We start from the raw sequence: 15,206 nt of genomic DNA, 5'->3' as shown, positions 1-15,206 counted from the left end.
TTTTAGATCACACTGTTCCGGCTAAAATGAAGCAACCATTAGAGTAGTGTAAGACAATGCTTTTAATAACTTAGGCTGGTTAGATTCAAACATGAGGGTTTTTTTCTCCTGAAGTATTTGTTGAAGCGCCTGTTGTTATTTGACATGGACAAGTTTCATTTTAGTTCCAAGCTGTAAGTGGAATTCATATCCAGAATGGGGCTGAAATAGAGAGAGGGGCGAGACTCTTCACCGTGTCTCCTCCCCGGCCATCTCTGCTGGCTGCTGGGGTTTGGAATAGCGGGGTTGGTCAAACTTCCCTTAGTTTTTGGGTGACCTTTTCTAATCCCCACTGTTTCATAATTTAATGTTTTGACCTTTGTTTTCCACAGAGCGATGTTAGTGATGAATGCAAAGATTTAATGACTGGAAGTAGCTGACAGGTGACCTTTCGTCCGTGACCATTCCTTTTTGCTGGGGAAACCACACTGTTTTGTAGATTTTATTTCACAGATTTTAATTGTCTATAAGCTTGTTCGGAGGGAAGAGAGTAAAGGTTAAATATTTCATTCTTCTTACTGATTAAAATGTAAAAGTGTTGGCAGTTGTCCCAAGAGATCATTCAAAAAGGGTAGAGCGATACGTCAGGTTCACACTGGGAGAGAAGTGAGGGAACTGTCCAGAAGGGCTGCTGAGGAAGTAGATGAAAGGTGACCAGGAAAGTGAGCTAACCCACCCTCCTGCCTGAAGTGAGCAGGTGTGTCCTGTGTGTGCACACTCATGTGCAGGCAGGTGGGGACAGGCAGGGGCAGGTAGGGGCAGGATGGAGAAGGGAGAAGACATAAACCACCACCCTGTCTCGCTATCAGGAAATTCTTGGCCAACAACGTGCTTAAAAATATTAATTTTTGTGTTTGTGCACATGGGTATCTATGTGTGCACATAGGTGCATGTTCCTACATGTACATGTTGGGGAAGTATGCGTTCATTTGTGTGTGTATGCATGTGGACACCAAAGGTCAGCCTTGGGTGTTGTTCTCAGGAACTGTCCAAATTGTGTTTTTGAGGCAGATCTCCCAGTCTCTGATTGGCTTGAAACTTGCCAAGTATTCCAGGCCCACTCTAGAGCCCTGGGTCCCAGCTCAGTCCACTTCCCTGGCATTGGCGTTAGAACACAGATCTCCATGCCTGCTTTGCTGTTGTCCGTGTGAGTCTGGGAACCAACTTAGTTTCTCATGTTCCCATGGCAAGCACTTCACCAGCTGTTAGTGCCCCACCCTGCAGGTGCGGAGCATGATGCTAAGTAACATTTCAAGTGTTTGCATGTAAGTATGTGACGGTTATTGCGTACAGTAGTTATTGTAGTGATTATATTAACATATCCCATATATTAATGCCCTATTTCTTCATGCAGTTGTAAGCCTATCTCATGACACATAACATATGCTTCCCTTTTCAGTCTGATAGTGCCCATTGGACATCAATTTTCTCTTAATTTATTCAGCTGTACAATGGAAAATGAAAATAAACTAAATAAAATCTATTTTGAGGGCACATGTCTTGAATCCCAGCCCTTAGAAGGCAGAGGCAGGAGGATATCTCTGAGTCTGAGGTAACCTGGTCTACATAGAGAGTTTTGGGTCAGCCAGGGCTACATAGCAAGTCTGTCTCAAAACAAAATGTCTCTATTGAAATCCAGGCATAGTGACTCAGGTCTGTCTTACAAGACTCCAGACAGAGGCAAGATGTTGACTGTAAGTTCCAGGCCGGCTGGGTCAGCACGGTGAGTTCCAGGTTAGGCAGGTTACATAGGAAGACGCTGCCTGAGAAAGAAGCAAGCAGACAAATAAAACCACCTATTCTGAACATCAAGTTTGACAACATAATAAATATTGAAGAGAAGACCTGAACTGTGACAGGTGTCAGTCATAGCCAAGATGGGCAGCTGGAATTCATGCTCCTTCCTCTCTCAGGTTTATTTCTCTCTTTTGGTTGCCTCCTTCTTCTGTGCCCCAGCCAACAATCCAGAAATTCTTCTTCCTCTTAGGAGATGAAATGTCAGGAATCATTTTGGTGGGCGATGTCTTACTTTTTGAGGCCAGCCCTTAGGCTTCTGATATCACCTGGGATGGATGTTGACTGACCATAGGATCCCCTCACATATCAGAGCTGGGTACAGAGACTAAAGTTTACCCTGATTAGAACTTCAAAACAACCTGTCATTCAGTGCCTTGTGCAGGATCGCTACTATATGGACAAATTGTTTGGTTGTCCAATAGATGTCACCAAATTTTTAACTGTTCCCCAACTGAGTATTTATAAGTAAGTATAATGGCTTGGAGTTGGTGTAATTTGAAAAGGAGGAAATACTCAAAACAAATATAGAGTGTTGCCATTTTATAAGTCAGTATTTTAGATCTCAACTAAAGTGAAGTGTGTGGCATGTGTGGTCTGTTGCAGGAATTTTGATCACATTGTGATACTCCATGACTGTTAAATCAAGTTTACCTTGAATCAGGGGGCAGAGCTAGGGACTAGCTGACCAGAACTGGCCACAGAGAAGTCAACAGTTTGGGTAGAGAAGACGCATAGGAAGGAAAGGGCGGGGACTTGAGTTGGGGCACTGCTTTTTCTGGTTTTGGGACCAGTGAAGACACACTGGTGGGTCTCTGGCCAAAAAGCAAAGTCAGCTGGTTGCTTCTCAGCTTCTCTGATGTAGCAAGTTTTCACCCCCACATCTGACTTCTGAGTCTTTGTTGGTAAATAGAACAATAGAGACTTAGTTTAAACCTACATATCTCTGTGTGGCAGAGCTGGGGCTATGGGACCAGAAGGCCCTTTAGGCTGTGGCCTGAGTGGCCAGTGAGATGTTGATGTGGGACCATGGGGCCACAATCAATAATTAAAATGTCAGGAGATTAATGTACAGTTGCTAAGCTGGCAGAAAAACATCAGTGGTTTTCTTCGCGTGCGTGTGCGTGTGTGTGTGTGTATGTGTGTATGTGTGTGATATGCATATGGATACACATAGAGGCCAAACAACAACTTCCAGTGTCATTTCTTAGACACATTCTACCTTCTTTTCTGAGACTCAGGGTCCCTCACTTGCCTGGAGCTTACCAGGTGTGCTAAGCTGTCTGGCCAGTGAGCTCTGTGGATCTGCCTGCTTTTGTGTCTTCAGTGCTGGGGTTACAGGCACACATCACCATGCCCAGCATTTGTAATCTCTTACGTTGGTCCGGCAATATCAGACTCTATGCAGGCACTTTACTTTACCCTTCCCCCATTTGTGGGTTTTCCTTAGCAGTGGCATAACTGCCAGAAAGGGATTAGTTAAATATATCTGTGTTCTTCATCCAAGCAAAGGATTTGAAAAGATGTAGTGATACAGGAGACAAGATCTAAGGGGCATATTATTTTTAATGAAAATAAAAATATAGAGACAATTCAACTGAAAAGAATTTGAAATTAAGATGGAGATTGATGGATTGGACCAAATAAGTCTTAACCGAGATCTTAAGAAATCCAGACCCTCAGTCTAGAAAGATAGAGTCACCGTTTACTGCAGCAGAATGAAGCCATGGAGACATATGTAATACATTTGTGTTCAAGGCTCTCAAATTGAATATAAATGAGCACAAGAAACAGCAATTCACTTAACAAAGAAAGCTGAGATCAAAAGACATGAAGACAGGTAATAAAAGAAATGGGGATAACTAGGTGATACAGGTCTTGGCCAGATCAACCGTGTGTACCTAGTCTCTTTCCTTTGATCATGGTTCCTCATAGTTTGATGGTTCCTTCACACACAGGGATGCATCCCTGGGAACATGGCCAAGTCCTCTGACAGCTTCCCACTCTGATTTGGAAGGTTTTGTCTATCAGCCTTTGCTTTCCTGCCATAGTTAAAAATGGTTCCCAAAGCTTTTGGTCAGTAGAGCTCTGAGCATGTCCACTCGTGTGTCCCTGTGCCTTGCCCAGGAAGTCAGAGCTAGGCAGGGTTGGGGTCAGTGATGCACCTGTGAGAGCCCTGAAGACCCTGCTATTCAGTGAACAGTGAAAAGAAGTGCTCAGTTCAAAGGTCACCTACAGCCAAAGCCGTTGCACTGAAAGCCCTCTTCTCCATTACATATTTTTCACACAAACAACAAACTGTTGTCCCCACTGTTGGCCTTTGAGTTGTTAGTCAGCTGCTGACCTCATAATCTGCACAGCTGTGGCTTCCCCGCGTTGTCATGGAACAGATTGGAATGTCTTAATGGATCGCTTTCAGAGGTTACAGTTGTCAAGTGAGACCAGCCTGCTGATTCTTATTAGCTAAATTAAGCTGTGTTACAGCAGAACTGGCTAATTCATTATAATGGCTGGGAAATCCAATGCAAATTGCCACATTTTATAGAACACATCCAAGGCTGTGCTTTCTGATTTTTCCTTCTGTGAATGCTGTACCCCAAATATGGTTTTATTACCTACTTAAGGACTTTCTTGGAATGGTCAGTGGAATGTAATCTTGCTGCCCTTATGCATGATGGTGGTGAGTCAGAGCAAGCCATGCAATACATGGTTTCCAATAGGCACTGATGTGCATGGTTCAGATGAGCTTGAAGGACTCAGTTGTGGGTAATGGATGTTAAGCCCTACCCAAAATTACAAGAAGATTTCACTCTTCCACGTTGTCTGAAAGAGTGTAGGCTTCTAAATGACAAGGTAATGCATTAGACATCGCCTGACCCTAAGTCACTCCTTTGTGCCTTCATTTAATAAAGTCTTTGTGATGGAACTGGCCTAGAAACCCCATGTTCAAGTGTCTTAATAGACTCATCCACTTTGGGCAGACCTCTTCTACCCTGGGGTCTAGTCTATCAGCTGCTTACTGCAGTTGATCAAAGTGATACACAATTTATTCATTACAGAGTTGTTTTTGTTTAATAGTACCACAGGTAGCCCAGACTAACCTCAAATTCTCTAGATTACTAAGGACGACCTTGAACTCTTGATCCTCCTGCCTCTACTTCTCAAGCGCATGAATTGCAGGCATCCATTACCATGCCTGTTGATCACAGGGGTATTTATTTTAAAGGTTTGTTTATTTTTATTGTATATGTGTATGCATGTATTTTGGAAGTATACTGTATGCATGCTGAGTGCTCACAGGCCAGAATCAGGTACAGGATCCCCTAGAATCACAGACGGTTGTAAGCCACCATGTACTGGGCACTGAGTCACTGCTCTGTGCAAGAGCAGGAAGTACTTGGAACCATGAAGCCATTTCTCCAGGCCTGATTGCAATGTTCTAGGCATATCACAAATGGGCCTGTGTGGGTCCAGTAGGCTGTGTTTTCTCTAATTCTTAGTATTGACCACTCACACAGACGCCTTGCCTGATGTGTACGTGTTACAGGAGTAAAGAGAAAAGAAAGCAAACCAGGTTAAGCCAACACCATAAGTGTGGGCTGCAGAATACTCCAGAAAGTACAAAGACATTTATCCAAGTATTTTTTATAGTAGAAAGTCAATCAGATAATAGGTGGATGCCCAGCAGTAGGCCAATAGATACATTATGGCCTATCTACATAATTGAGCAATGAACAGGCATTAAAATCTTCTCCAGTGATTATTTACTGATATGGGAAGGGTCAACACAAAATTAAAAGAAAAACCAAAGGCACTCAATTGTGTAATTGGCATCTCTCAACCTGCCTACAATAGCCTACGTAGAGAGAGGAAAATATGTGTCATCATTGTTGAGTGATGGGTGGGAGCAGTGGCTTGCTTTCCCTGTTTCAACCCTTTTATCTTGTGGTCCCACTTTCCATGTAGTAGCCAACATTGCAGCTCAGGTCATGTGCTCCCTTGTCAAAGCTCTCCATTGCACAGGAAGTCATAGGACCCATGATTCATGGCTGCCACCTTTCTGACGCTGATACCCACCCACTGTGTGCATGGCTCTCTGGAGCACATTGTTCTTCCTCACCGTCTTCAAAGAATTCGCAGTGGCTTTCGCTTGGGTATCTCCATGGCCAGGCCCTTTACCCCGCTCACCTTTGTCAGCAGTGCCTCCTGGTGGCTCTCCACTGCTCCCAGGAGTGCCCACACAGACACACATGCACTAGCACACCTCCACATGTATGAATTTCCACAGTGCATAAAACTTCTCTATGATGAACCGATCACCTCTGAATGTATTATACAGGATGGTGAAACATGATGTGCTCATGTAAAGAAGCACAACTTCAGTGTAAGTTTCGTGCCGTCAGGAATTCTAGTGTGTAAATTCTTAGCTCAGTTGTACCTCTTGGAACTGTATCTGCTGTATGGGAGGCACCCAGAAACTGCTGTAGGGAGCACCATCGACAGGAAAGGTGAGCAGTCGCAACTGTGCGGTCATTGTCCAGGTGGTTTTCTGAGCTGTGTTACCTAGCATTTTTCTAGATTGCCACAGCTCGACTGAGCCTGCTGATTAGCTGATGTGTTTCCTCTTGATTGATTCTTTCTTTCCCTCTAAAATGGTTCTAAACTAATTGGGAAACTCCATTTCTTCTCTAGTATTTAGCTCAGTGTTCAGATGTTTTTTAATTAGTTCTTAGAGAGATTCATACCTGTTTTGACTGTATTCTTCCTAGGTCCACTTCTCTTCTTACCCACTCCTAGCAACGGAGCTATCAACAGTTGTTAGTTGCTAGGGAGAGAAAGACAGTTCTATCTTAGCTTTTTTCACTCTTAGTTTCTCTAAGAGTGTAGACTGGTAAGTCAAGTGGAAGACCACACATCTGAGAATATTTAGGTGCCATAAACTTGTCTTGAAGTATTAAAAAAAAGATAACAAGACATAAAGTGTTCAGACTCTTAATAGATTATTTTAAATCCATTTCTTTCATTTCCTAATTTTAAAAAATTGAGCAACCAATCTATTCCAGGGACCTCTGTTGAAGCCAGAGGCAAAAGCATTATTCTTACAAGACTTCACTGTCTAGATGGAAGATTTGGCAGGGGGAAAGTTAGGACAGGACCCTGTTTTAGAGAAGCTGTTCTTCAGTAGGCACAAAATACATTTGGGTTCAAATTCAGGATCAGAAGGTGCAGTCTTATAAGAGGTGGATGAGAAAGATGCACATTGCCAAAATGTTTTCCTCTTGCTGTTTTGAAGATGGAGTAATTTTTCCTGTGAGAAAGAAACAGCAGCTGGGTGATGGTGGTGCATGCCTTTAATCCTAGCAGAGGCAAGCAGATCTCTGTGAGTTCGAGGCCAGCCTGGGCTACAGAGTGAGTTCCAGGACAGGCACCTGTAGATGTAACCAACTGTCTTATTAAATAAGAAACACAGAACCAATGCAAAGAAGAAAGCCAAGAGGTCAGAGCTAAGAGCTAAAAACCTTACCATTCCTCTTGTGGTACTCCTACCTCTCCGAAAGAGACCTACTTCCTGTGTCTGTCTTTTTTTATAGAGTTTCTGTTCTGTCTTCTCATTGGTTGTAAACCCAACCACATGACCTCCTAGTCACTGCCTGTCTGTACAGACCTCCAGGTCTTCTATGGTTGGTACTGAGATTAAAGGCGTGTGTCTCCAATGCTGGCTGTATCCTTGAACACACAGAGATCTACCTAGCTCTGCCTACCAAGTGCTGGGATTAAAGGCGTGCACCACCACCGCCCAGCTTTCCTATGACTTACTAATAGCTCTGACCCCTGGGCAACTTTATTTATTAACATACAAATAACATTTTAGTACAAATAAAATATCACCATAGGCACCAAAGCTACATAGAGGAACTCTGTCTTGAAAAACAAAAAACAAAACAAAAAAAAGTGAGAGAAACAGCAAAAGTAATGTGTGTGATTATTTTATGTTATGGTTTTTTGAGACAGGGTTTCTCTGTGTAGCTTCAGAGCCTGTCCTGGAACTCACTCTGTAGCCCAGGCTGGCTTCAAACTCACAGAGATCAGCCTGTCTCTGCCTCCTGAGTGCTGGGATTAAAGGTGTGTGTCACCACCACCCAGTGATTATTTTATTATTTAGAAAACAGAATAATGCAAAGAGCAGGGAGCCCTGCAGGTGAGTTAGAAGATGCAGCCTTAGTGGGCCTGAGAGATGGCTTAGAGGTTAAGAACATGCACTGCTCTTGTAGAAGACCTTAGTTTGATTCCCAGCATCCATGTCAGGTGGTTCACGGTGGCCTGTGGTTCTATCTTAGAGGATCTGATTCCCTCTCTTGGTCTCCATAGGTGTTTGTGTGAATATGCTCACACAGAGAGAGACGCACAAATATACATACATAAATAGTAAAATAAATGTAAAGTCAAGGAGATCCAGACTTTGAAGATATAGGCTTAGAAGCTCTAATTTAGAGGATCTGGATTTAGAAGGTGTGGGCTTGGCTCCTCCACTGGAATTTGTGTTAACTACTAGCTGTGAACATCAGTGTTTTGCTTCTGAGTCTTGTTAGTTCCACTGGGGAGCTTTTGAGGCTTTCAAGATGTGTGCATTCCTCTCCATGTTCTCAAGAGAGGCCTTTCCTTGTCCACCTAAAACCAATTTAAGCTCAAAGGGCCATTAATATGACAACTTGGGGGTATTAAACCTCTGTGTAATATTTTTGCTGTCTTAAGGGAGTCTGGGTTGTGTATGTCTCCTTCAGGCCTGCCTCATCTTCTGTCTTCTTCACGCGTTTATCAACTGCCACCTGCTCATGCACACATATCACTGTAGTACGTCACACATGCCAAGAATCGTGGCGCTGGGGTTTCTTTCATAGCCACCATCCTTATTGTAGAAATCAAATAGTTTCATATTTTCTTACTTCATTTGAAATTACAGGTCTAAACTTATAAAACTCATCATTTAGAGTGAAAACGAATGACTGGTTTTCCACATAATTTTAAACTGGCGTGGGGATGCAGAAAGTAATCATTTTTCAACAGTATGTATTTATTTTTCTAACAGAAGGCCCATTGGCAACTTGCTAGCCTGTAGCAGAGCCTGCAGGGTAGATGTGTCTCAGATAATTCCGTACACAGTAATTATGCAGTAAGCGGCACTTTGGTCGCTCGAGAGCTCGTTTGACCACGGTCTTCCCTTTCCTCTCTTTCAGCCTCTGCAGCTGGACTGCGGCCATTGTGCCATCGTGTCGAACTCGGGTCAGATGGTTGGACAGAAGGTGGGAGAGGAGATAGACCAGTCCTCCTGCATTTGGAGAATGAACAACGCCCCCACCAAGGGTTTTGAGGAAGATGTTGGCCACGTGACGATGGTTCGCGTTGTATCACATACCAGTGTTCCTCTTTTGCTAAAAAACCCTGACTATTTTTTCAAGGAGGCAAGTGCCACCATTTATGTTATTTGGGGCCCTTTCCGCAACATGAGGAAGGATGGAAATGGCATTGTGTACAACATGTTAAAAAAGGCAGTTGATAACTATCCAAATGCACAGATTTATGTGACCACAGAGCAGCGGATGAGTTACTGCGATGGAGTTTTTAAGGAGGAAACTGGGAAAGACAGGTGAGTCCTCTCTGAAAGAGCCTCGTTGACTTTTATTGTCCTTTATGGTGACTCTTTGCTGAGTCCCTTTGCCAGCTATCAAATGAACAGAGTTATTTTTTAAACCAATTGCTACATGGTTTTGATTATTATGATTACTGCATGATCTGACAATGAGGTCCCATTAATTCCGCCCACACTGCCTTCTGTTCACTCCGTTTTAACAGGTTTGAAGCTCTGAAAATGGTGGATAGTTCTCTAAAATGTCTTTAGATCTCTTCCTATGTAGCTCAATTTGTTATTGATTAAATTGGATTTTTGGCTAAAAGAGGACATCTTTACATTCTGTTTCAAAGCACAAATACTCGGGAATTTCAAGGATTTTAATCCATCTTAACTGGGAATTGTGGCTCCTTCCACCCCCTTGAAACCAGACAGAGAGTAGACTATTGATCCTCTAATATGATTGTGCAGATTCGTACATAGTAATAGCCCTGTGATCTTGAACACTACACTGAATAAAATACTGTATTGACATTATGTATTCCTTAACATCCTTAGCACTTGGATTCTTAAAGAGAAATGAAGTATAAATATCCTTTGCTCAATTATTCAAAACCATCCTATGTTTTTGTTGCATGCACTTCTCTGCCCCATTCCATCAATCACTGTCCCCACCTTCTCTGCTCCAGGCTCATTCTCCTCTTCCTCATCTTCCGCTTCCTCTCCTGGCTCCCTCATGGCCCTCACTTCTCAGGCAACTCTACCATCTGCTGGTTTTCCTGCCTCTTGAGAAAGAACCAGAAAAGTGAGGGAAGCAAAATTACAAACCGATCAATCTTGGCTGATATTCAGCACTAATAAAGAATTGCTGAAGAAGATTCAGAAACCTGTGCCTGAAGTTTTAGATTATATGTGAATTTTGCTTATTTGTGCAATACTATGAATAAATTGAGCTTCGACTGTAATTGCAGTGCTAACATTCCGATTTCCTTAAAATGCATGCCTGTCTTTTACTGCTCAATATTATCGGATAGAAAGTTGTAACTATTGGGCAACTGGTTGTGGAGAGTTGGGATTTGCCATTTCCTGGTGTAATTTCAATGCTTATCATACACTGACAATCTTGGCAGGGGACTTTTTGTGGTCTGTTTTTTCAGCTCACTCTCCCCTACGTGCACCCCCAAGAGTGCCTTTTTTAGGTTCTTAATAAATGACATATATTGTATTTTATCACATACATGCATGGACACGCACATATACACATGCACATACAGAGACACATATACACACACACAGTCATATGCATGTGCACACATGTACACACTCAGGCAGACCAATGGACCTATTGATAGTGTGGGGTGATTTTCACTTAGTGTTTCTACTTCTGAGCCCCTGAAACAGTTTCACCTGAAATGCAAGACAGAACAACACTTTAACATGAGTCCCTCTTTTGCAGGAAGAACCTCAGAGGTTAGATCCAAACCAGTATAGCTTAATTCATCCAAGCAGAAAGGCAGATCTTGTGTTTGCAAGAACTGCACTCACATCTAGCTCCATTCTGTATGAGTATGACCATTCTCCTGGGGCTCAGAAACCTCTGGTCTCTCACTAGCCCCGAGCAATGCAATTAATTAGATGTATTTGGTTTTTCATTAGAGCTATCCCTTAGGGTATCCCTCAGTTACAATGATAAGCCTGAGGATCATTTGGGGGTATCAGAGAAGAGCTTATTGTGGTATTTGTTCCTGGTGCTTGAATCACGTTGGTTTTTACTGTGAGCTTTCATTGAGACAGCTCTGTCACAGAAGCACGGCTGCAGAATGATTAGAGAATAGCATTGGGAGGTGGTTTTTTGTGTCTGTGATGAGTAAAGCTGCTTATAGGGTGTCGGTTTTGCTGTCTTGGTACAGTTAGTTTTCAGATATCTATCAATGGGGTTACCAAAGCTAAAGTTCTTTTAGAGGTCAGAAGACTTGATGGGTACACGTTTGCTTCTTTTGTTTTCTTTCTCCACGGTGTTAGCCTTTCCATTGTTATTTCACTGTGTTGCAGACTGGAGAATTAAAGTCTCTAAGTTCTTTAGAACTCAGTAGAAGGGATGACAAGTAGAATTTGGCTGGTCAGCATGCTGTTGACAAAAATGACCTCAAAGGCTTCCGTCTCCATTATGATTAAAATCCAGCCCTGCTTGTGCTGAATATAATGATTTTCCATGGTTCTCTGGCACACGATGACAAACTTCAGACAATATCTCTGAGTACGTAGATGTTTGTTGTATACACATGTGTACTCACGTGGAAACTGGAAGCAGAGGTCTAGCGTTTTCCTCTCACTCTCCACCTTACTGTTCCAGACAGGATCTCTCATTGAGCCTGAAGCTTCCCATTGCAGCCAAGCTGCCTGGGCAGTGAGCTGCCAGTTCTGGACGTGCAGACGCTCAGGGCTCTGCCAGGCTTTCACATGTGTTTTGGAGATTTAAACTGAGTTCGGTTTTGCATCAAGGAAGGGTTCATACACATTGAGCTGTATTCACAGCCTCAAAAGTATCTTCACAAAACTTGTTATAAGGAAAATGTCAAATGCACGCAGCAGAGCCTGCTAGTCTCATCGTCTCTGTAAAGCCAGCCCTCAGCTGGAGGATTTACTATCTCGTGACCAGTCTTAGTTCAACAGTATCCCACACACTTTCTCCTTCCCCAAACATTATTTTGAAGGGAGCTACAGATATCATTGTAGTCCATCTTTAAATAGTTTACTGTGTATTTTAAAAGACAAAAGAAAAGCTCTACATCCTACATGGAAATACAAACACTTCCTTTATACCATTTTGTGTTTCCCTGGCTTGCAATGGTCAACAGTTGTCTTGTACATATATTTTAAGTATTAGTTTGAATCAGGATTAACATATGGTCGATGCATTATAATTGAGTGTTGTATTTCCTGTGTGGGTACTTACTCATATTGCTGTTTGCCTACACCACTTATCATTGAAGAAACCTAGCCACTGAGTTTTCTAGCATGTAGTTAGTTTTATTAACTTCTCCTCATATTATTTCTTCTACGTTTGTTTTTATGTATTGAGATTGACTGGATTCAGATCCAATTAGTATTTATTTCTTTGCCAAGAGCATCCTGTGATGCTTGTAAAGGAAGAATATCCTGTGATTGTCTCTTTTTTATGGTAGAAATCACTAATGCTAACTGTCTGGAGGCAAGCATTTATTAGGGTTGCCCAAAGGTAGGGTTTTATCTTATCTTTTGACTGCTGGTCTACTCTGTAGAGAGAAGCTTGCCCTCCTTTGGTTACCATCAGACAGAAGACTGACTGGTTCTGATGTGTTAGTTTTTTGGCATCCTCTGAACTGACCTGCGTGTTCATAACTTCTAATATTTACATACTGACTAACGGTTAAGTGTATCTGTATTTTTGTAGTTCAATTTATTATAAAGCACAATGTATGCTATGAATGTGTTTTTTTAGCCCATGGGAACCTCTTCAAATTGGTTTTACATGCTTTTGATGTTCAATAGAGGTCATGGATAGCTTCCCTCCTTCCTCGTATTGTAGGTACTTCAGCACTTACCTACATCCTCCTGTGGACCTGTATTCAGACACTCTCCAAAGAGCCTTGGTTCTTCTAGTTGTTAAAAGAACATAAACCATTGCACTGTGGAATTCATTATTACAAAGTTGAATTTTTTTCTTGGCCTTTAGAGTGGGCAGAGATAGACTATAAACAATATATGCTGTGTGTATTGTTTATAAATAAGATCACCATGTGTCTTTCCATTCAAACTAAGGCCCAGGCTTTTACCTAAACATGCATGTCTTATGACTGTGTCTTCTTTCTGGCAGGCTACCAGTCAAAGGTCCCAGGAACAGCATTGCAATTAATCATTTCCTTTATCTTGCAAAACATAGTAAACTTTGAGTAATGGCAAATCAGCTATGTAATCATTGCAAGCCTGTTAGGAGTACTGTGCACCAAAGATGTTTAAATGGCAGGCATTCGTGCCAGACATGTAAGGCTGTACTCACAGGACGTGTGCTGGGTGTGTCTCCCTCGAAGGTCATGATGTTTTCCTCTTAAGTAACTAGAGGGGATGCTGTGGTGTGCACACTTGGTTGCAGACAGAAAGGAATAGGGAACAAGGGGTCTCCATTTCAGTTTGCTTTTGTTGTAAAGCTGTTTCATTCCCTTTGACTTCCAGAATTCATCAGTAAGTTCTCATTTTCGTCTTTATGTGTTATTTGGTGGGGCTCAAACTCATGGCCTTAGACCTGTCAGGCAAATACTGTACTGCTGAAATAACGTCCCCAATCACCAGATTCTAATGGAGAGATCATATCACTGTCAATTTACAGGCTTACAATGTTGATGTTACTGATATTTAAAATAATTTTTGATAGAAACATTAGGTTTAGTTCCTCAAAAGAAAATACTTCTTAACCAACCTTCCTTCCTTCCTTCCTTCCTTCCTTCCTTCCTTCCTTCCTTCCTTCCTTCCTTCCTTCCTTTCTGTCTTTCTATCTTTTGTCTTCCTTTTTTTTTTTTTCAGTCATCAAAGTTCTTTTTGAAAAACACAGCCTTGGGTTGACGAGATGGCTCAGTGGATAAAGGTGCCTGTCTCCATACCAAGGACACAAGTGTGATCTCTGGGATCCAAATTGTGGAAGGAGAGGACTGATTCTTAGAAATTGTTCTCTGATCTCCACACATACTCTATGGTGCATGCATGAACATGCACCCTTAACACACAGATAAACATGTTGGCTAGGCACGATATTTTCATTTTCCCAGAGCTTTCTTTCTTTCTTTATTTTTTCCAATGTGTAGTGGTGGCAACAATGTCAGACCCTTACATTTCTTGGACCAATCCTAGACTAACCCTTACATATACTGGAATACTTTTCAAACCAAATGAGAATCAATTTGTTCTCATATTAGTTACTGCCTAAAGCTCTGGCTTGGGAGTCAGTATGGCCTGTGGGGAGCCTGGCAGCCGGCACAGAGGACATTCATCCATTCTCTGGAGTTATCTGATTGTTGGACAGTGGCCACCCTCATGGCTTTGCTTATCAAATGTGATCCTAATAAACAAGAATTATGAATTCTGTAGATCTTCCCTGCCTCCCAGAAACCTTTGGAATGAAAGGTTTTTATATTCAAAACATTCTGACCAAAATGTCTTTTTGCTTCCCCTTTGAATGATTGGTATGCATAAATAACTTTATCATGCTAGCGGCCAACGTTTACCCTAATACATCTTAAGATAGAATCCCCCTGGAGGTGGTACCAGGCTGACAGCAGCACATGGTCCCCCTCCCCTGGAAGGAGGAGAGTATGTGCCTGGCATGCATAGACACGGGGCGTATTAGCCTCCCGAAGGCCACGGGCAGACTGTGAGTGCTATACTGTAGCCTCTGGCAGGTGGGCAATTGCAGAGTGCCTCCCACTTCAGAAACGTGTTGGCAGATGTAGGCACATTATTTAATTAACTAATAATTGAGAAAGCTATAGTCACTATTAAAAGAGCAAAGCTAATTCTAGGCTGATAAAGGACTCTGAGTGCCCTAAATAGGTCGTAATTAGCTGGAGCAGTGTGGCTCCGCCTTTAGGGATGGGTGAAATTAATGAAAGTTAGCAGCAAATGGAACTGTGTTTCAGAATGCTCCTGCCTCAGGTGAGGAGGGTGAGAAAAGAGGGAGTCACTTATAAAGATCATTTAGGAAGCCATGACATCC

The 15,206-nt window shown here is 42.3% G+C and overlaps 1 protein-coding gene across 12 annotated transcripts in view; it reads left to right on the top strand.

The window, feature by feature from the left end:
• Positions 1 to 15,206, top strand: part of St6galnac3 (ST6 N-acetylgalactosaminide alpha-2,6-sialyltransferase 3) — a 612,241-nt gene that overhangs the window by 302,582 nt on the left and 294,453 nt on the right. For 11 of the 12 annotated variants that reach the window (XR_008216613.1, XM_052731501.1, XM_052731495.1 and 8 more), the window contains one exon: positions 9,069 to 9,478. Coding sequence is in view for 11 of the 12 variants with exons in the window: in XM_052731501.1 (XP_052587461.1) it covers positions 9,069 to 9,478 (410 nt within the window). In the remaining variant the exon portion in view is untranslated. Of the gene's footprint in view, positions 1 to 9,068; positions 9,479 to 10,149; positions 10,337 to 15,206 lie in introns of those variants that run through there. The other variant, XM_052731496.1, reaches the window with a different exon arrangement.

Source organism: Peromyscus californicus, unplaced genomic scaffold (genome assembly GCF_007827085.1).
Source record: "Peromyscus californicus insignis strain IS unplaced genomic scaffold, ASM782708v3 Scaffold_9__1_contigs__length_137607984, whole genome shotgun sequence".
In the NCBI taxonomy this organism is placed as follows: Eukaryota; Metazoa; Chordata; class Mammalia; order Rodentia; family Cricetidae; genus Peromyscus; species Peromyscus californicus.
Note: the sequence above shows the minus strand (reverse complement) of the source record. Positions and strands in the feature narration are given on the sequence as shown.